This window comes from Molossus molossus, unplaced genomic scaffold, assembly GCF_014108415.1.
Source record: "Molossus molossus isolate mMolMol1 unplaced genomic scaffold, mMolMol1.p scaffold_m16_p_14, whole genome shotgun sequence".
In the NCBI taxonomy this organism is placed as follows: domain Eukaryota; kingdom Metazoa; phylum Chordata; class Mammalia; order Chiroptera; family Molossidae; genus Molossus; species Molossus molossus.
Window position 1 is genome coordinate 3,210,365 of NW_023425349.1, and position 20,210 is coordinate 3,230,574.

General features: G+C 58.1%; 1 protein-coding gene across 1 annotated transcript; it reads right to left on the reverse strand.

Moving 5' to 3' along the window:
• Positions 1-563: 563 nt before the first annotated feature.
• Positions 564-16,742, reverse strand: GTF3C5 (general transcription factor IIIC subunit 5). Its single transcript, XM_036261154.1, has 11 exons — positions 16,581-16,742; positions 13,623-13,842; positions 11,998-12,196; positions 6,235-6,430; positions 5,194-5,298; positions 3,872-3,986; positions 3,490-3,570; positions 3,208-3,305; positions 2,377-2,459; positions 1,592-1,734; positions 564-938 (listed from the first exon to the last, which is right to left on the reverse strand). The coding sequence occupies exons 1-11, from the start codon at positions 16,731-16,733 to the stop codon at positions 772-774; spliced, it is 1,560 nt and encodes a 519-aa protein (XP_036117047.1). The 5' UTR covers positions 16,734-16,742; the 3' UTR covers positions 564-771.
• Positions 16,743-20,210: the final 3,468 nt, after the last annotated feature.

Sequence of the window (20,210 nt, forward strand, 5' to 3'; positions counted from 1 at the left end):
GGGAGCCCCTGGGGCCCCTGGTCTGTCCTGGGAGGGCTCCCCAGGGACCCTTGGCTGCCTCTCTCTCATCCTGAGCTGCCAGGGGACCACAGGGTCCGTTTCCGCAGAGGCTCAAGAAGGCATCTGTCTGGAGCAGTAAGGGACCCGTGGACACGAGGCACTGGGCCCTGCGGATGGGCTCTCCCCCCGCCTGGCTGCAGCGTCGGGCCTGTCCTCAGCTGTCCTAGCACCACCCCCCAGGGCACGGAACTGGACTGAGGAACATCGATGGCCCGCGGGAGCCCAGACCGAGCAGGAGCGGTGGCATCAGGCCTATCCTCAGCTGTCCTAGCGCCACCCCCCAGGGCACGGAACTGGACTGAGGAACATCGATGGCCCGCGGGAGCCCAGACCGAGCAGGAGCGGTGGCATCAGGCCTGTTCTCAGCTGTCTCAGCGCCACCCCCCAGGGCACGGAACTGGACTGAGGAACATTGATGGCCCGCGGGAGCCCAGCCCGAGCAGGAGTGGCGACACCACGCTGACACCAGGTCTCCTGGGAAAGCATCTTTAATGAGGGCAGCACCAGCCGATCCTGCCTCTGCCAGGCTACCTGAGAGCTCAGGGTCCAAACCCAAATCCCCTGCCAGCTGTGACCATGCACCAGGCTCCAGCGCCACCTGCCCTTGGCCATGAGACCCAAGCCCAGCCTGCCCCACCCCCAGCTCCTGCTGCGGGCCAGTCGGGGGCGCAGGGCTGGGAGCCCAGGCTGGTCCTGCCTGGTCAGGGCTCGTCACACGTAGTCCAGAATCTCCGTCTCCATCTCGTTCTCACTCCCATCGGAGGGCTTGAAGTCCTCCTCCTCCTCCTCCTCCTCCTCCTCCTCCCCGGATTCGTAGGTCAGCGGCGGTTTCCCTCCGTCGCCATCAGCGTCCGCCTTGGCCGGGCTGGAGAAGAGGGCTGCAGCGGGAGACAAGCGTGTCCCACGGCCGGCTCCTGGCAGTGCCCCGAGCCCGAGCAGGCCTGGCCACTCCACTGCCCAGAGGTGCTCGGGCGCTGCATGGGCCCAGGAGTGTGCGTGACAATTGGCAAGTGCGTTTTTCTGGAGAGTGTCCGCAGCCTGAGTTAGATGGTCGAGGGCGCTGTGTCCCAAACGAGGCCAACAACCTCTGCTCCCGTCAGCTCTGTGGGGAGGGCCGGCTCTGGGACACCCCGTCCCGAGCCTGGAAGAAACCTCGGGGGGGCCCTCTTGCTCCGCTCCCACCCCTGCCCCAGGCTCATCAGCCCTCCAGCCCAGCAGCTCACGGGCGGCTGCCAGGGCTCCCGCGACCCCACGCTCGGAGGGCAGGCTGTGCGGGTGACAGGACGCGGCTCCTGCCGCCCCGTTCTCCCAGGGGGGCAGACAGACGGCACGTACACGCAGCCGGAAGCTGGCAGACGGTTCAGGGTATAAGGGCACCCCGACGGCAGCCTGGCGGGCTGGCTCCCGGGCTGAGGCCTGGCTCACGAGGCCCCCCTTCCACCAGCGTCAGAAACAAGGTGGGCCCCTTGGTAGTTTCTCAGAGTGGGCCCAGCGGAGACACCTGCTCTGTCGCCCTCCCCCGCGCTCTCACCGGGCCTCTTGGAGCGGATGGTCTGCCGGATCATGAGGGACATGGCGTTCCTCAGGTCGTCGCTGGTCTTGGGCAGGCACCACCCGTCGCGCTCCGTGCAGGTCTCCTCGGCCCCGTCATTGCGGTGAATGATCCTCTGCAACCTGGGGGCAGATTCCAGGGTGCTTCCTGCTAACGGGGCCAGTGCGGTGTGGCAGAGGGGCTGTGCTTGGAAAACAGCACTCAGAGCGATGCCGGAGGACGGGATGGCACGGAAGCATCCAGAAACGTGGGGCTCACCGGTGTGCTCGCTGGCCCCTCCGCGGCACAGCGGCAGGGGCGCCCACCCACTCCCTGGCGGTCACAGCTCTCAGCAGACTCCGACTGTGTGACGTGCGCCCAGCACCCTCCCCGGTTCCCTGAACGTCACTGAGAACAACCAGATCGAAGGTCCGGGATTCCGGTCGGTTCCGAAGGACCAGGGACGGTCACAGCCCACACATGGGCAGTGGAGGAAAGGCAGACGCCACAGGCGACTTGCCTGCGGCCAGCCCAGCACTGTGCCCGGGACACCGAATAGCCAGCGGCTCAGCGGTGTGGCCTGGCGACGCTGGGCGCTGCCCTGGGGGCCACACGAGCCCAGGCAGAGGACTCTCAGGCAGCACTGAGCCCCAGGCAGGCGAGCCGTCAGCTCAGGGAGTGAGGCTGACGGAGACGGAGGCCCTTTGGGGAGCCCTGGAGTCCCCGGCAGCTTCTCAGCCCTGCCCCCCAGCCCCACGCGGCGTCTCGGGCGCTCACGGACGTACTCTTGCACGTTCAGGTCGCACAGCTGGTAGAACATCTGTCGGTACGGTGGCAAGGCGCCCTCCCGGAAGATGTAAACTGAGTCCTGGGGAGAGGGGACACATGGGCAGGTCAGGGCGCGCTCCCCTGGGGCGGGCGGTGTCGGGGCCCCCACCCTGGGGCCCAGGGTCTCTCCAAGGAGTCCGCTGGTCCCCCCCAGGCAGGCCAGTGTCCTCCTGGATCCAGGTGGGGCAGACACGCCGAAGCCAGGAGTGGATATGGAGAAAACCAGCCGACTCCCTGGGACGTGCCATGGCAGGTGTCCCAGCAGCCTGGGGCTGGGCTCTGCCGCCTGTGCCCCTGACTTCTGCTCACGGCCGCCTTGTGTGGCCCTGCACGCCGCCCTGACGAGAGGCGGGAACTGCATGGCCACCCCGCGTCCCTACCCAGCCATGCAGCTCTAGAGGCAGGGGTGACGGCCTACAGTGAGGCCTGCGGGGACGGTGGTCAGGCTCGCTGACCAGGCACTGAGGCCCGGAAGCTGGCGCGGCCACTCACACACTTTGCCACCCCACGTGAGGCAGAAGACTCCCAGGTGGGGTATGCACCCTTCCCTACCCCCAGCCCGACTGTGGAGAGCTCGGATGAGCCTTTGGGAACGGCCACCAGTGCTGGGTGACCGCTGGTGAAGGTGTGAGCCTGTGAGGGCAGGACCCTGGGCACTTGTCCACGCCCGCACCCAGGGTCCCGAGGGGATGTGTGTGCGAGGCCCACACGAGGAGGTGTCCCTCCACCCTCCACTTCTCTCCCACCCAGGAGGGCAGCTGCCCTCCCAGGGCTCCGGGGGCACCCACCTTGAGCTTGTACTTGTTGGAGGCTGATTTCCGCCCGCCGGCTGTCCCCGCCGGGCCCAGGCCCTGCTTCAGGTCATGCATGGTGACAAGCTGGCTGGCTGCCAGGGACAAGAGCAGTGCTTTGGAAAACGGGGGTGTTTCTCCCACCTCCTCCAGCCTACCCCACCCCCGCCCCGGGGAGCGCTGGCCTGCAATGCCCTGGCTGTCCCTCAGGGAAACCCCCCCAGGCCAGACGCCATCTTGGGGAGGGCCCACCCACCAGAGCCAGCCCGAGGCACTTACATGTCTTTTTGACAGTGATGGGGAGGCTGTAGTTGTAGGTGCTGCGCTTGGCCTTCACGGGCATTTCGTTGGAGGCGTAACCTGCGGGGGGCGGGCAGGTGCAGGTGGGCCAGAGCCCCGTGTGCCGTGCTGGCCTCATGCTCCAGGCACAGGGCGCACGGCAGCTCCTGAGACGGGGGCGGGGACTGGACACTTAGTGGACGCCTGGCCTGTACCACAGGAGCCCAGAAGCTGGAATAACTGAATGAACGAGCGCAGCCCAGACCGAGCTCGGCCCCTCAGCAAGGGGAAGGCCGGTCACTGCTCCGCATGGACACGTGCCTCTTACAATAGGAGCGCTAGGAACACAGGCCAGAGAGGGCAAGGTTTTAGCAACGTTTACCGTATTTCATTCCACAGCGGATTCGGAAATCGAGGACTTGATAAATCTTGGCTTCTGGGTGTTTTCGGGGGTCATACCCGAATCGAATCCACAGGCTTCTCCAGGGGCCTGTTATCTGGAGACGGAAAAGGTGGGGGTGAGGCCAAGGCTCCCACATGCAGGCCCAGGACCCGCCCAGGGAGGGGCAGTGGACACCTCGAGGGGAGGAGACACGTCGGCCCGAGGACTGAAGGATCTCGGGTTCAATTTCTGGTTAAGAGCATGTACCTGGGTTGCAGGCTTGATCGCTGGCCCCAGTGGGGGTCGTGTGGGAGGCCACCCATCGATGTGCCTCTCTCACATCGATGTTTCTCTGCCTCTCCCTCCCACTCTATCTAGAAAGCAATGGAAACACCCTTGGGCGAGGATTAGAAACAAGAGCTGGAGACAAGGCTCCGGAACAACACCCCAGCTCCGCCATGTGTGCTGTCACCTCGGCAGGTCATCGGTCTTTCCAAGCCTTGGTCCCGTCAGATGGAGGTGGCGTGAGTCCCCCCAGATTTGTGGGGCGTGAACGGGATGAAGCCCCGCAGCCTGTACCACGATGCCTGGCATAGCGCGAGAGCTCAGTAAATGTCACGACTGTCCTGGGGGATGGCCTGTGCTGTCCCCAAGTGGCCCTCCCGAGGTCCTCATGTCTAGAAAGCTCAGGCTAAAAGGTAGACAGTGACTCTCCAAGTCAGGTCCAAGCACAGGAGATAAGCCTTTCTTGTGCCCACTGCCTGGCCTCCCTGTCACGGTCACATCTCACGCTGGCCTCGGCGATGCTGCATGGGGACCCTCAGCAGGCAGGATCCCTTCCCCTGAGCAACCCTGGGAACCTTAGTAATGACACCCCCATCTCCACCCGCCGGGACTGAGTCTAAGGTGGATCTCCCCAGGTAGAGCGCGTTGGGCCGGTGGGATAGTGGTTAGGGGCCCAGGCTCTGAAGTCAGAGGGCCAGGCCCCCAGGGGGCTGTGCCGCGCTGGTGTGACACCAGTCCTCAGAGGTAGGGATCTGCAGCCGCCCCGGGGGACAGGGCGAGGTGTGCACAGCACTCATCCCCGGGCCCGGTCCTTGGAACGTTCTTGGACAAGGTCATTTAAAGATGTACAATCTCTTTATGTAACTTATGAAATTATTCTTTAACCCTAAAATCATCCCAAATGGCCGAATGTGTTCTTGAGGCTGCAGAGACTTTCTAGGGCCGTGGGACAGGGCCACCGGCTCTTGCTGTGGCTGAGGTCCCATCCGGGATCAGCATGCCTGGGGAACCAAGGGGGCGGCTGGGCAGACACTCACCATGTAATAGGCCATGAAGGGAAGCAAGACCTTAAGCTTGTCAGGGTGGACGCTGATGTTGGTTCTAACGGCGTTGCGTGACCAGATGGGACGGATGTCAAACAGCTGGGGAGGGTCAGGGCAGAGGCCGAGATGAGCACAGGCAGCGCCCCGCCCACCAGCTGCCTCCGCGGCATGGTCCGGCCCGAGGACCCTTCCCAAAAGGAGCGGGTGGAGGGCAGGGGCCGAACCCGCAAGGACCAGCCTCCAGGAGTCAGTGTGCGCACCACGCATCCCCTCCCTCAGAAGCGGGACTGCGCGTCCAGCCTGCGACAAGTGTGGCTGCAGGGCCAGGGGTCCGGAACCACCATGAGGACAGTCTCTGTCCTAGCACAGCTCCCAGGGCAGCCGGGGAGGCAGATGAGCAAAGGAGCCAGAGCTCCAGGGTTCACGCAGCCACAACCAAGAGCGCGGTGCTGAGCTGGGACGCATGGAGGCCACGGCCCGGCCCGGCCCAGGGGAGGACGTAAGGCCAGTGTGGCTAGAGCATGGCCAGGGCAGGAGGGTCGTGTCCAGAGAACGATGCCAGGCCTGTGTCCCACCCCAACCAGCGATTGCCAGGAACGCAGCAAGGTGTCCACACAGCTCTTACCCCTGCCCCCACCCCAAGGAACAGCTAACTTCAGTACGTGGCGCCTCAGCCGGCTGTGAGGTGGCCTCAGAGAACCTGCTGTCCACAGCGCGTGGACACGAGGAGCAGAATGCCAGCCAGGACTGGGGGAGCACAGGCCTGGCACACGGTAGGCTGTGCCCATCTGGACCCTGCAGCTCCACAAGTTCATCAGGAAGGCTCTGGGACCCCAGGGCTCCACACCAAAGTCACATTTGAACAAGGCACCCACTGTTCACCTCCCAAAGGGAATTCTTGGAATTAGAGGCTTCTCAGAAGTGCTTTCAACCTTGGGAACCGGGCTCACACTGGCACCTGGAGATTTCTGGCGTGCTAACGAGCCAGGTTAAGAGTCAGCAGAGCCAACCACTGAGACAGGAGGGGGCGCTCACCTTCCGGAGCTCCTCCTCCACCTTCCGGTCAATGGGGTTGGTGCAGATCCTCCTCCAGGTCTGGACCGCAGCCTCCATCGGCTGCTCAGGCACCTCGTCCCCCTCGAAGTTCACGAAGATGGCGTTGTGAAGGCGCCGGGCCCTGCTCAGGCCGATGAGGTTCTCACCTGGGGCGGGGGGGTTGTTGTAGCCTTCCCTGGGGGCAGAGAGGTGATCAGACCCCGAGCACTGAAGGTGGCCCAGGTATAGGCTCAGGCCTGTGACACTGGTGGCCCACATTTTTGTGCTTTTCCCTGGAATGTGGGTTAGGGAGAAGGGCTTAGCGCCAGCTACTCCTGCCTGTTCTCAGGCTGACCACCAGGGAGAAGGGGCAGCGACTACCGAACAGCTTGGAGGGGCTCTGGGCCCGCAGCTCTGAGGCTGGGCAAGGCCAAAAGGTCCCAGAGGCTGAGGAGTGGGGGAGGCCCCGGGCACGAGGCTGGTGGCCTCAGACTGCACGACTCCTGCAAGCACCCATCAGCCTGTGCAGAACCAGAACAGCCTGAACGCCCCCGCAGGAACGGTGAGCGCGTAGCCACGCAGCCACAGGACACGGCCGACCTGCTGTCACTGCAGCTACGCTCACGACTTGTACACTTCGCGTAACGCTTGGACGACCTCCGAGGAAGGAGCCCCCTTCCTGTGAAGTGACTGCGGCCACAGGGGTCAGCAATCCGCCGGTCGGAGCTGGGACTCACGCCCAGCCAGGCTGCCACCTCCCACGGCACGTGAGTCTCGCCCAGAGGCATCTGGGCACGGCCAGTGAAGAAACTGGAGAAACAGGTGTCACAGGGCAGGGGTGGCGAGCAAGGGTTCTGACACCAGTTACGCTTGGGTCTCTCTCTTTTTTTTAATCCTCACCTGAGGACATTTTTCCATTTTTCTGTCCAGATAGAGTGGGAGGGAGAGAGAGGAAAAGAGAGAGAGAGAAACATCGATGTGAAAGGGACACATCGAGTGGCTGCCACCCGCACGACCCAACCAGGGCCGGGGACAAACTGCAACCGAGGTACGTGCCCTTAGCGGGAACCGAACCCGGGTCTCTCCGGACCGCCGCAGGCCGACGCTCTAATCGCTGAGCCAAACTGGCCAGGGCGGGTCTCTCTCTTTAGTTGGCACAGAACACACCCGGGCAAGTGAGTCCCAAGATGCCCAGAGTGTCACCTCTTTAAGGTGGGGTGTCAGGAATGTCAAACCTGTACTAAAGCAGGGAGGACGGTATGAAGAACCCCCATAAGCCCATCATTAGCTTCCCAACTGTCCGCACCCTACCCCGAACTCACTAAATTGTTCTCAGGTGCGTCCTAAAGTACTCCTGGATGCCACAGTTCTACTCGGGGGATGACCACCTGCGAACATCTCCTCACCTCACTGTCCCATAGGAGTGTGTGCCACCTGCACGTCTATAAAGAGCAGAGTGATTTCACACTGGGAAACAAAACTAGGAACACAGGCTCGAGTCCATCTTTCTTCAGAACCGTGGCTCCACTCGCACCACCCCGAGCAGGAGTGACAGTGTCCTATTTCCAGACATGCTGAAGGAGCGTCCTCACGCGGGACAGCCCCAGCCCCCTGGAGGAAGGCCCCCGGCCAGCCTCGCCCAGCCCTGCCCCCGAGCCCGAGGCCGCAGACCAGCAGCGCTGGGAGAAGAGGCAGGTGATTCATGTGCAGGAAGCCGATAAACCGCTTGGCGGGGACAGCAGGGCCTGTGGGTCCAAGGACAGCTGGCCCTCCTCCCCTGTGACCTCCCACAGGCTCGGGAGCAGCTGCTGCCGGCCCGAAGGCCGAGAAGTGACGCAGGTGCCGTCATGGGAGCCGGGGCCACAGCACGGAGGGGTTCTAGTCTTCTATACATTTGTGTTTGTTTCTGACTCTGAGTCAAATGCTTCTGAGGGAAAAATACCGAAAGCACCTCAGAAACGTCAGTTTTAACATGGAACCTGTCACCGCTGCTTCAAACTCAGCTGCCCCGCCTGTGACAGCCACAGAACCGTCCTCCACGGCGGGGGCTGGGACCCTGCAACCCTGTCTTTCCGACAAGCACGACTTCCTCCTGCCGTCAGGAAAGGGCTTGGGGGTGACGTCATGGACTCACCAGGCCTGAGATGCCAGCAGCGACCTGTGTCACCACCTGGCTCTGGCCCTTCGGAGCACCCGGGGAGGCAGAGCAAGGACTGTGCCCTGGGTGACGTCAGGAAGTGCTGCATCTGCTCACTACGGAACCAGCATCGCAGTGGGCTTTGCAAACAAGCCCCCGTTGGACACGGGACCTGTTTCTGGAGGGCGGGCTGTGCGGTGGGGTGGGGCGGGGGGGACGGGAGGTCATCGGAAAGTGGCTCGTCCCTGCAGCTGGTGATGGAGGTGGGGGTCCAGCAGACAATTCTCTCTACTTTTGGGTATGTTTGGAGCTTTCTACAATAATCATTTCTTAAGGAAGAGAACAATACCCCCCTTCCTTAGGAGACTATCAGATCCCTTAGCAAGACCTGTGATACGCTCACCCTACCTTTCTCGGGCTCTGCTCGGGGGTCACCGGCCCCGACTGTTCTTTGATGAGTCAATTCCCTGGTCTGGAATGTTCTCCCAGATTCCACCTGGCCAGCACTATCATCGCTCAGGTCTGTTTCCAGTGCCAGCTCCTCCGAGGGCCCTGACACCCTCAGCCCCCGCCCCACCCCGTCCACTGCGACCCACCCCCTTTCCTCTCACACACACGTGTGCACATGCATCATCCATGCGTGTTCCGCCCAGCTCCCCAGCCCTGGCCCAGCGCAGAGCCTCCGTGTCCTGTTCTCCCTCACACCAGGCTCCAGGGAATACGTGGGGCCATGACAGGTGGTGGCTACTTGGTGAAGGAAATACTTAAGGTAAGAGCAAGCTCCCATCCAGAGAGAACTGTCTGGGGCCCAATCTCCCAGGTGTTCCCAGGCTTCTAGCATCACACCAGGTTATCTGTGTACCACCAAATCTGCTCTAACACCTGCCTCTTTCACAGAGCAGGCACCCTGGACATGCGCACGTCTGTCTGTCCACACGAGGCTCTCACAGGCTGCATGGCGTTCCCTGGGAGCGACAGGCCGTTACTTAATTGGCCACGTCCCTACTCGGGACCGATCCCTGGTTTACTCACGTTATCACACCTTGCCAGGCAATCACACCGGGACCATTTCCAGAGTGTGCAGCTGCTCAGCCCCCAGCAGTGCAGAGCAGCATGTGCTGCCACCATGTGCTGCCACCGTGTCCCTTGCAGACAGGATGCTGCAGGGAAGGGCGGGCTCACCACGGCCGACTGCGGCCGGCGAGTCTGGACTCTCAGTTCCTCGCTGCGGCAACGATGAACAACGAACACTCCCGTAACTGTGCCTTTGAGCTCTCAGGTGAGAGTCACTGTGGGGTAAGCTCCTACGGCGACTGCTTGGCAAACAGGAAAAGAACGTCCAAAATTATAATAGGATTTTGCCAAGTTGCTTCCCAGAAAAGTTGACCTCATTCTTGGTGACCCTTCAGTAGGAATATGTCTGTTTATCTGAAACTCCAGGTGCACACTTTTGGGGGTGGGGATTCACTCTCCGTGGAGTGGGGCAGCCAAGCAAGCCCCCTGGGGAGCAGGGACCAGGGCGGGCTCTGCCAGGCCGTCTCTCTGGAGGACTGGGGCTGTGGGGCGAGCGCAGCTGGCAGACCTCGGCCAGCTGGAGGGGAGCTGCCCTCGGCTACCAGTTAGCAGGTGCTAAGGTCCTCCACAATTTTGGAAGCTTATAAGACGCTATGAATAACCCTTTAACAAGTATCCCACCTATGGACAATTTTTCAAAATGTCCCTTTCCTTTCGCTCATTTGTTTTTCCTAATCTTGAACCTCAGAGCCCACGCGCTGGTTCGCACACACCTGCAGGACTGCTCCTAGGCCAGGCTGTTCTGCACAGCAGGGTCATGGCGGAGGAAAGGAGGCCATGGGCGCGGACGCTAAAATCGAGGCACTTAAAAATCTTTGTCCTTTTGTGTGCAATTTGTATTTTGTGTTTTTATCCTCATCCGAGGACATTTTTGCATTTATCTTCAGATAGAGCAGGAAGGAGAGAGGGAGGAAGAGAGAGAAACATCGATGTGAGAGAGACACATCGAGTGGCTGTCACCCACATGACCCCAGCCAGGGCCGGGGACAAACTGCAACCGAGGTACGTTCCCGTAGCAGGAACGAACCCGGGACTCTCTGTTCCGTGGGCCGACGCTCTAACCGCTGAGCCAAACCGGCCAGGGCCTTCTGTGTATAATTTGAAAAAGTAAAGCATGCAAAAATACAGACAGTGTGGTGATAAGCAAGGCCTAGGGGTCAGAAGTTGGGGGCCCAGGGCTGCCATGGGTCCTGGACCAGTCACTGACCCTGAGTCCCAGCTCCTATTTGTCAAAACATGCATAGTGCTTATCCGAGATGCTAAATCACTGGCCATGGAGATGGTCACACTATTATTCTCGAATTGGGCATTTTCAAACTCATGTTTTTCTTTTCTTTTTAATACTATTCCATCGTGGCTTTTATGCAAGGAAATCCCACTCCTTCCTGTCAATGGGATGTAAAATGGACAACTGACACGTCCGGGCCTGCCTTGCCTATAACCCCTGGGGTCTCTCCTTACTGTCAAGGTTGTCTAAATGCAAGACTTCATTTCATTTACACAAACACAGCATTCACACGTGGCCTTTTGGGGTGTGTGCGGCAGCGGGGCTGGAGGCGGTGGTGATACAGACTACGACACGCGTCCAACTGGCTTTGCTGACCCTCAGTGCAGAGACACCACTTGGGTCGAGAGATGCACGTCCACGTGCTCAGCAGCTCGTGTTCTTGTGGGCAGACGGTGGCCCAGCACACGTGAGCAAGACCACGGCTACCACGAGAGCAATGGCGCTGAGAGATGGCACCCAGCTGGGGCGAACTGAGCTGCCGTTCGGAGGTGAGTGTGGCAAAGGGCGGTGGGCACAGCAAGGATGAATTACAAAGATGGCCATGAAGTCGCTGGCAGGGAGGGCACAGGGAGAGCAGGAGGGGACGGAGGTGGTGGAAAAGTCCTGGGCTCAGAGGAGATACTCGTAGGTGGAATTTCTTATGTAGTGTCATTACTGGTGACAGCAAGGTCCAGACAGCAATGACCAGGGACTAAGCCCAAACAGGCCTTTCTTGGCTGGAACCAAGTCCCTGAGCCAGGTTCTGTCCTTTAAGGGCCTTCAGCTCAGGAGCAGGCCAGCCGCCACGCACCAGGGCTTTCTCCGTGCCTAGCCCTCTGCTGAAACTTCTGTGCATTTATTTTTTAATCCTCACCCGAGAATATTTCTCCATTTATCTTCAGACAGAATGGGAGGGAGGAAGAGAGGAAGAGAAACATCGATGTGAAAGAGACACATCAATTGGTTGCCTCCCACACGACCCCAACCGGGGCTGGGGACCGAACTGCAACCGAGGTACGTGCCTTTGGCTAAAATCAAACCCGAGATTCTCTCATCCACGGTCCAACGCTCTAACCACTGAGCAAAACCAGCCAGGGAGAAAGTTCCGTGCATTTTAAATTTAACCGTAAGCCCCCGCTGGGTAGGTACTTGTTACCGGGTTTCTGAGATGGGGAGCTGAGGTCAGACAGGCTAACAGCGGGCCCGAGGCCCCCAACTCTGAATGGCAGAGTCGCACCTCAGACCGGACCCTTGCTCTGCTCCTGACGCTGCAGGGTGGGCTCACCGGTGCTGTGTCTCCGGCCGATAGAAGTAGTCCGCGGGCGTGTCCAGCCGGGAGAAGATGGGCGGGGGGATGTAGAGCGGCAGCTCCTGGTGGAAGAAGCCCTCCTTCTCGGGCCTGAGCATGAGCACTTTGTCATACATCGACCTGTGGTGGCCACCCGCTTCTGTGTGCACAGCCAAGTACTGGAAGTCGGACATTCCTGGAGAGAGAGGCAGACAGATGGCCGACACCGCACCAGGGACGACTGGCCTTACTACACCTGCCCAGGCAGCTGTCACACACCAACGCCCGTGTCTTCTTGGGAAGGCGCTGAGCGAGCCGCGCAGTGCAGGCTGCCGGGCCTTGGTGGCAGGAGCAGAAACCAGGGGCTTCCGAAACGCTCCCACGCACTCAGCTCTGCGCACTCCGGTCACCTGGACAGACAGTACCTAGGGTGGGGTTACGTGGTGCGTGAGAATAAAGTCTGGGTCAGCACTACTCAAAATGTCGGTGCACACGACCCCTGGGATCTGGCTAAGTGCAGACTCTGGGACTATTTCTACCGCCTCCCAGGTGAGCCAGGTGCCGCAGGTCCAGGGACGCACGCTGGCTGGTTAGGGGCTGGCTCAGACAGGAGAAGGAAACCACTTGGAAAGCCGTGTCTGGGCAGGACGACCTCTTCGTGGACCACATCCCACCAGAAAGAATGACAGTCAAAATGCCAACCCCTAGGCTCCTCGGTCCAGGTCCTGTTTTAGTTTCTTTTTACTTTCTAACCTCCTCACTTGAGGATATTTTCCCATCGATGTTTAGATAGAGTGGGAGGGAAGGAGAGAGAGAAACATAGATGTGAGAGAGACACATCAATTGGTTGCCTCCCACACAACCCCAACCAGGGCCAGGGATCGAACCCACAAACCAGGTATGCACCCTTGACTGGAAATCAAACCCACGACACTTTGGACCCTGGGCTGACGCTCCAACCACTCAGCCAACCCGGCCAGGGCTCAATCGTTACTCTCCTTAGAGTCTGGGAACTGCAGGTGCAGCTGGATGTTTCTAAGTGCCCCGGGCATCATCTCCCTGAATCTTCCCAAGGGCCTAATGAACTCAGGGCCCCACTGTCCAGACAGGGAGACTGAGGCGCGGGCAAGCCCGGCGACCTGCACAAAGAAACTCGCAGAGCTCAGGAAGGCACAATTTCCAAGTCTGTGTCCTTTCTCGCTCCCCCTCCTCCACCTCACTGCCTCCTCACTGGGGCTCCCTGTGGGTAGCAAACCTGACTGAGGACCCCACGGGAGACATCCAGCTGGCTAGGAGTCCAAGGGGCTGAGTGGTCTGAGAAGGCTCCCAAGGGGAGGCCACACAGGGCTGAGAACCGGCCCTCTAGCCCTTCCATTTGGCCCACACGACGCTTTGAGAAGGAGGGCACCTCACGGGAGTTCGGTTTCTCTGAAGAAGGCAGAAACCGAGCAGCAGTGAGCCCACGCGTGGTCTGCAGGGAAGAGGCTCCCTCACCTCCTGCCCCTCACGCCTGCGCAATCCTGGCTCACGTCACTTGTGTGGCTGACCCACCAGGCTCCTGCCGGCACTGGGAACACAGGCCCCGAGATACTGAGTGTGGTAAGAATGCATTTTGTAATTACCTTGAAATTTGTAAATGGTGGGGACGATGCCAAGGATCTCCACGTCGAAGGTGACCTGGGGGTGGGGCTCGGGCCCCGGCACCCCCTCCTGCCGCTTCGTCTTCCTCCTGACCCGGAGCAGCAGGCTGCTGGTACTAAAGCGGTTGGCGCATACGGGGTGGCAGTAAGGGTCCTTGGGCCGGAAGTACAGCTCCAGCCTCTTGGTGGGGTCTGCATAGATCTGTGGCGAGGCCACGGAGAAGGATGAAGCAGTGGCCAGCTACGCAGCTGGCAGGGAGCTGTTCTTCTCTCAAGCAAAGCCTCGGGATGACCCAGGTGACCGAGGAAGGGCCAGGAAACTCATGTTTCATTCAGAGCTCTTAGTTCCCCACTCGCTTTTCAAACCCAAGTATCTTAGCTTTTATCTGGCAGAGAATGAGGACAGTCTCCTCTTTCTCAGCAGCTGTGAGGCTGGAGGTAATCTCTGCCAGTTAAGTAACCCATCACGGCCAAGTGCGTGGCCAGTGCGGGAAATCATGTGACTCTGAGGGCGCTCCTCGGAGGTGTTGTCACCTGAGTTTTCCAAGGAGGTAACTGTGGCCACCTGTCCAGGGCTTCCTACTCTAGGAACTAACTACCCACCCAAGGGCCTTGGTATTCAGTGTCAAATGTAAGCGTTTCTAAGCCCGAATGAGATGAAATCCATCGGTAACAAGCATTTTGGCTCTGACTAGCCGTTACTTGTCCTTTGCAAGCCTTGATTCTGTCTCCCTAAAACGACATAATAACAGCACCTACTGATAGGAGTGTTACAACGATTAAATGGAAATACGTGTACAGCACTTGGCCCAGCACCTAGCTCATGGCAGACACTCAACACGTGACACGTGTCACCTATGTAAGAGTGCCTGCCCACGCAGTGTGTCAGCTACATGTGTGTGAAGGTGCCAAGACCATGTACTTGCCAGTGTTCCAGCTCCTCAGTACCCAGGACAGGGCCTGGCCCTTAGCATGTGCTCATGAAACATGTAGGGGAAGAAGGTTAAGAGGAGCCCAGCCCTCAGGAGCCTCTGCTCAGGAAACACGGGTCTCTGAGACTGCTGAGCTGCGAACGGCCCCAGGTACGGGCTTGGCACAGAGGAGGTGCTGAAAAACGTGAACGGAATGAATGAATAAGCAACCTCTTCCCAAAGGGCTCACACTGTAGTTGGAGTTAGTGGGAGTCAGGGTCCTGTCAATTCCACAGTAAAGGAAATAAGTGAGAATAAAAGAACTAAACATGCCAGGTGCCCCGGCCAGTGTGGCTCACTGGCTGAAGTGTCGTCCCATACACCAAAAGGTGGCGGGTTTGATCCCATCAGGGCACATGCCCAGGTTGCAGGTTCCATCCCCAGGTGCATGCGGGAGGCAACCGAATGATGTTTCTCTCTCACATCAATGTTTCTCCCTTCCTCTCTCTAAAATCAAAAAGAGAAAGAAAGAAAGAAAGAAAGAAAGAAAGAAAGAAAGAAAGAAGAAAGAAAAGAAAGACAAGAAAAGGACTGACCGGATGTCTATTAGCATCCATGCTTAATGACAGGTTCAAGGTTTTTTGTTTTAATTTTTTCTTTATTGATTTTATTTTATCTTATTTTATTTATTATTTTTTTATCCTCACCTGAGGACATTTTTGCATTTATCTACAGACAGAGTAGGAGGGAGAGAGTGGGGAAGAGAGAGAGAGAAACATCGATGTGAAAGAGACACATCGACTGGTTGCCACCCCCATGACCCCAACTGGGGAGGGGACAAACTGCAACTGAGGTATGTGCTCTTAATGGGAACCGAACCTGGGACTCTCTGGTCCACAGGCCAACGGTCTAACCACCAAGCCAAACTGGCCAGGACATTCTTTATTGATCTGAGAAAAAGGGAAAGGGAGAAGGAGAGATAGAAACATTGATGAGTGAGAACATCAATTGGCCACCTCCTGCATGCCACTGGGGATCCGGCCCACAACCTGGGCATGTGCCCTGACCGGGAATCAAACTGGTGAGACCTCTTGGTGCATGGGTTGATGATCAACCACTGAGCCACACCGGCCGGGTGGTTCAAGGTTTTTCTATATTCATAAAGGATGAAGAAGCAGCAGTGAAGAGTTCAAGCTTCAGAGAGGAGGCATGCATGAGTTCAAACCGTACCACGCAGGAGCTTGTCTAACCCAACCATTCTTACCTGTGTCTTTATCTTACAAGTAGGAGTAATCATTGTACCTAGCTCACTGGATTGTTGTGAAGACTTGATCATGCATTTGACAAATGTTTTGGAAGCAGGCACCGTTAGGGATGTTAGCACTACAGCAGTGAATGAGAGAGGAGGCCCTACCCTCAAGGAGTTTAGTCTTACAGCCAAGGGGCAAAGACAGACAATAAGCACAGTAACATATAGTTTCAGACTGGAATGAACAGCCCGAGGAGGCAGATATGAACTGCTAGAGGTCATGAACAAGTTCTTGGCTTGGTTTCTTTGTAAAGTGCAGACGATGACAATTCCCACCTGGCAGGGTTCTAATGAGAAAAGGATGTAAGCCAAGCTCCTAAAAGTGTGCCTGGTACAGAAAAGTTAACTGCTACTATCTTTAACCCTAATAACAGAACACTTCGTCCCCCTCTCGAGTAGGTTCTTAATGTCCACGTGCCTTAGTTTTCTACTCCAGTGAAAAGAGGATGTGGCGGCCCAGCACACCCTGCAGGGGCGCCGAGGCTGCGTCAGCCGAGGACGGGATGGGAAGGACACCTCCCCTTGTCCCTCTGCTTCCAGGGACCACCGCTCTGTTCCCCGCGGTCTCCCAAGCAAAGCCCCGCCCACTGTCCGCACCAGGGCCCGCCTAGGCTCCGTTGCCAAGGAAACCACACTCATCCCGCCGGGTGGCCCCGCCCCCCCGGCCGTAGTCCCACAACTCGGTCCCTCCCCCGTGGTCCCGGACTCCCCCCTCCTCACCCGAGAAACGCCTTCCTCGCCGCCCAGGGTCGACAGCATCTTGGACACGTCGCGCACCATGCCCGGGTACTCCACGCACACCAGACGCCGCTCGCGCCGCAGTTCCACTGGGATGGCGACCCCCGGCCCCGCGTCGGCCGCCCCCGCTGCCATGCCCGCGGGTCTGGCCTGGCCCGCCGCGGTCCTTTCCTCCGCGTGCTCCCAGAGGCCCCTTCGCTCCGATGGTTCCGCGAAGGATTCGTTCCGGCCTCCCTCCCAGCTCGCTTTTCTCTAAATCTCTGGGCTCAGCGAGACTCCAAGGCCTCTGGGAGCAAAGGTCCAGGGAAGGCCCCCCGGCTTCGGGGTTAACTACCACTCTGTCCTCGACACTGTGTTTTTAAAATGAAGGGGTTTGCCCGAGGGGCGGGGCAAGGGCCTGTCTCACGTTCCCGCGACGGACCCGGAGTAGTAGGACACCGCCCACCTCTCGACTTTAGCCAATGAGAACCCAAAGCCGAGCCAAGATTTTAGCCAATGAACTGTCAGGCGGAAGCCATATCCCACCTCTTCCTCTAGCTTCATAGTTTTAGCCAATAAAGAGCTAGGACTAGACCAAGTCCCCGCCCCTTCCTCAGTTCCACTCAATGACGGCTCCGAGCGAGCCAAAACCTTCTTCCGACCCGCCTTCCAGCGTGGGAGGTCGCAGGAAGGAATTGATTTCCGGGACGCGGAGTTTGATGAGCTTTTTCTTGAGGCCGGGGGCCACCACTCCTGCAGCCCCCGCTGCTGCAGGACGGGTTTCTAGCTGCAGGAGGAGCCCTGGGCGGGGGCAGGGGTCGATCTGGAAATGGCGAGCGCGAGGGAATTGCAGTTTGGCTTTTTGTTTGTTTTTCTTTTGTTTCATTCAATATTTTTCCTTAAAAATTTTTTTTTTTAATTTAGAGGGAATTGCGCTTCGAATGCTCGCCAATACCCACGTCAGCCCTAGATGTCTTAGTGGTTAAATGCCAGTTGTGTGTTGGGTACTACTCAGGACCTAACAGAGAAGCATTATTAATCAGCTGTGGTGGGGGCACTGGTGGGGGGCTGCTGACAGCCACCGGAAGCTGGAAGAGGCCGGCAGGACCCTCCTCTAGAGTCGTCAGTGGGAGCATGGCCCTGCGACACCTGGGGTTTGGACTTCTGGCTTCCAGAACTGGGAGAATGCATTTTTGTTGGGTTCTGAGCCACCTGGTTTGTGGGACATTGTTACGGCAGCCACAGGACACTAGGACTGAAGGACGGAGCCCTTGACCTTCTAAAGCATTTTCGGGATTCGTTTTTGAATCCTGCCATTTCTATCATGCGTGGGTGGTTTTTCTTCTCTCTCGAGTTACAGGAAGTCCTTCACTCTGTGGCAGACCTCCCCCCTCATCCCTTAGCCCTTTCATGAGATCAGAGACCCCCCATTCCCAGGCTGGGGGCTCTCTCCGAGGTGCTGACTTGGCACCATCATCACAGCAGAGGATTAAAAGCCCCACGCGAGGCCTGGGTGGCTGAGCTGCACCAAGAATCCTGTAACAAGTGTTCCCTGGGCGCCCACTGTGCGGGACCCTGTGCTCAGCTCAGCCCATGCCACAGAGAAAATGGCAAGCCCCACCCTGGCAGAGCTCATCTGATTAGCGGAGACAGACAGCAAGCAAATGAAATGTCTAAGCAAGACCAAGCAATGAAGACGCAAGGAGAATCAAGCCCCGTGTGTGTCCAGCTGCTTTCCCACAATCAGCCCTGCAGGTCTGTTTCCCCAACGTGCTCACCCCATTCCTCCTGACCCAATAAGTCACAAAGAGAGTTCTCCACCAGGTCCCCTCAGGCTCAGACCCTTCCTGTGCAGCTAGGCACCCTGGGGCAGGAGTGAGTGGGGTGGCTGGCACCTCCAATGCCCCTCTACCCACTGCCCTTGTCCCCAAGCGCTCAGGAGGTGTGGACAGCTCTTGGCTGTCCCAGTGTCTGACCAAGTCCCAGCTTGTGCTTCCTGGTTGAGAACACAACAGCCTTGTCTGCAGAGGTGCCCAGGGCTTTGGAAAAGGGCTGCTGGCTGATTGACAGGGACCAATCCCATGGGGTCGGTGACACCCCTTGCCACCCCTCGATCCCCACATCTGACTCTGGTTCAGGGTCTGAATGCTCTCTGGGCAGCCCCTTCTGTGAGGGAAACTGAAGTAGGGAGCTTACTGATCCTTTATTAATTGAGGGCAAGGAGGGCTTTGGAAAATGTTTTCTTTGGGCTCCATAATTTGAATATTTGTTCCTGGGCCGCTGGTCAGGCTCTGGAGCACGCAGTGTTTAATATTCCCCAGCCCCAACTGGATTCTCATTGCATCTTAAGGACCGGGGAGAAGTCGAAGTGTTCACTTTCAGCCACCAGATGACGACAGAGCGTCCTCGTGCACAACACTGCCACTTGGTGGTCATCAGTGCCCATGACACCTGGAAGAAAGGGCAAAGTGGCCACTGAAGTATGAGAAAGGGTCTGGGGCGCAGCGAACCCACTTTCCTAAGAGGACTGTGGGGGTCAGCAGCCCGCTCCCTGTCAGGTCCGACCATAGGGAGAATGGATGAGTGGATAAACAAAATATGGTCTATCCACACAATGGAACATTGTTCAGCCTTAAAAAAGAAGGAAATTCTGACACCTGCTGCATGGATGAACCTTGAGGACATGATGCTAAGGAAATAAGCCAGTCACAGAAGGACAGACACTGTATGATTGCACTTCTGTGAGGTCCCTAGAGGAGTAAAATCCACGGGGCAGGAAGGAGGACGGTGGTTGCCTGGGCCCAGGGCGAGGGGAAAACAATGTTTTGAGGGACAGTTACGTTTTGCAATGTGGAAAGCCCATCCCCCAAACCTTCCCTCTGCTCCTGCCTGGGGTATAGAGACAGCCTCTCTCTGACTCTCCTGCCCCAGCTCTCTATTGCTCCTCCCTCCGTGGGTGTTGGTGACCTCTCTCTCTGTCTCTCTCTCCCTCTCTCTCTCTCTTTAAGATTTTTAATTTCTTGGATTCTTAGAGGAAGGGAGGAGAGAGAGAATAATCAGTGTGAGAGCGAAACATCGAATCGGCTGCCTCCTGCACACCCCCTACCAGGGGTCGAGCCCACAACCCGGGCATGTGCCCTGACCAGGAATGAAACCAGCAACCCTTTCAGTGCACAGGACAACACCCAACCAACTGAGCCACACTGGCCAGGGCGACATCTCTCTTTTCAAAAAAATCTTCAGTGGAAGGGTCCTGATCAGAAAGCGTGCGTAACTGCATCTTGATGACTTTTTGCAGGTGAACACACCTGTGTAGCTGCTGCACAAGTCAAGCAATAGAACATCCGTTGCCTGTATCTCAGAAGTCTCCCCTTCCTTTTATGATTGGGGTTCCTTTTACAGTATCCTGAGAAATTTTTTCCTACCTCAAATTCATGAAAAGATGTTCTAGAACAGTGGTTCTCAACCTGTGGGTCGCGAGCCCTTTGGGGGTCGAACGACCCTTTGACGGGTCACCTAAGACCATCGGAAAACACACATTTCCGATGGCAATTCATAACAAAATTACAGTTATGAAGTAGCAACAAAAATAATTTTATGGTTGGGGGTCACCACAACATGAGGAACTGTATT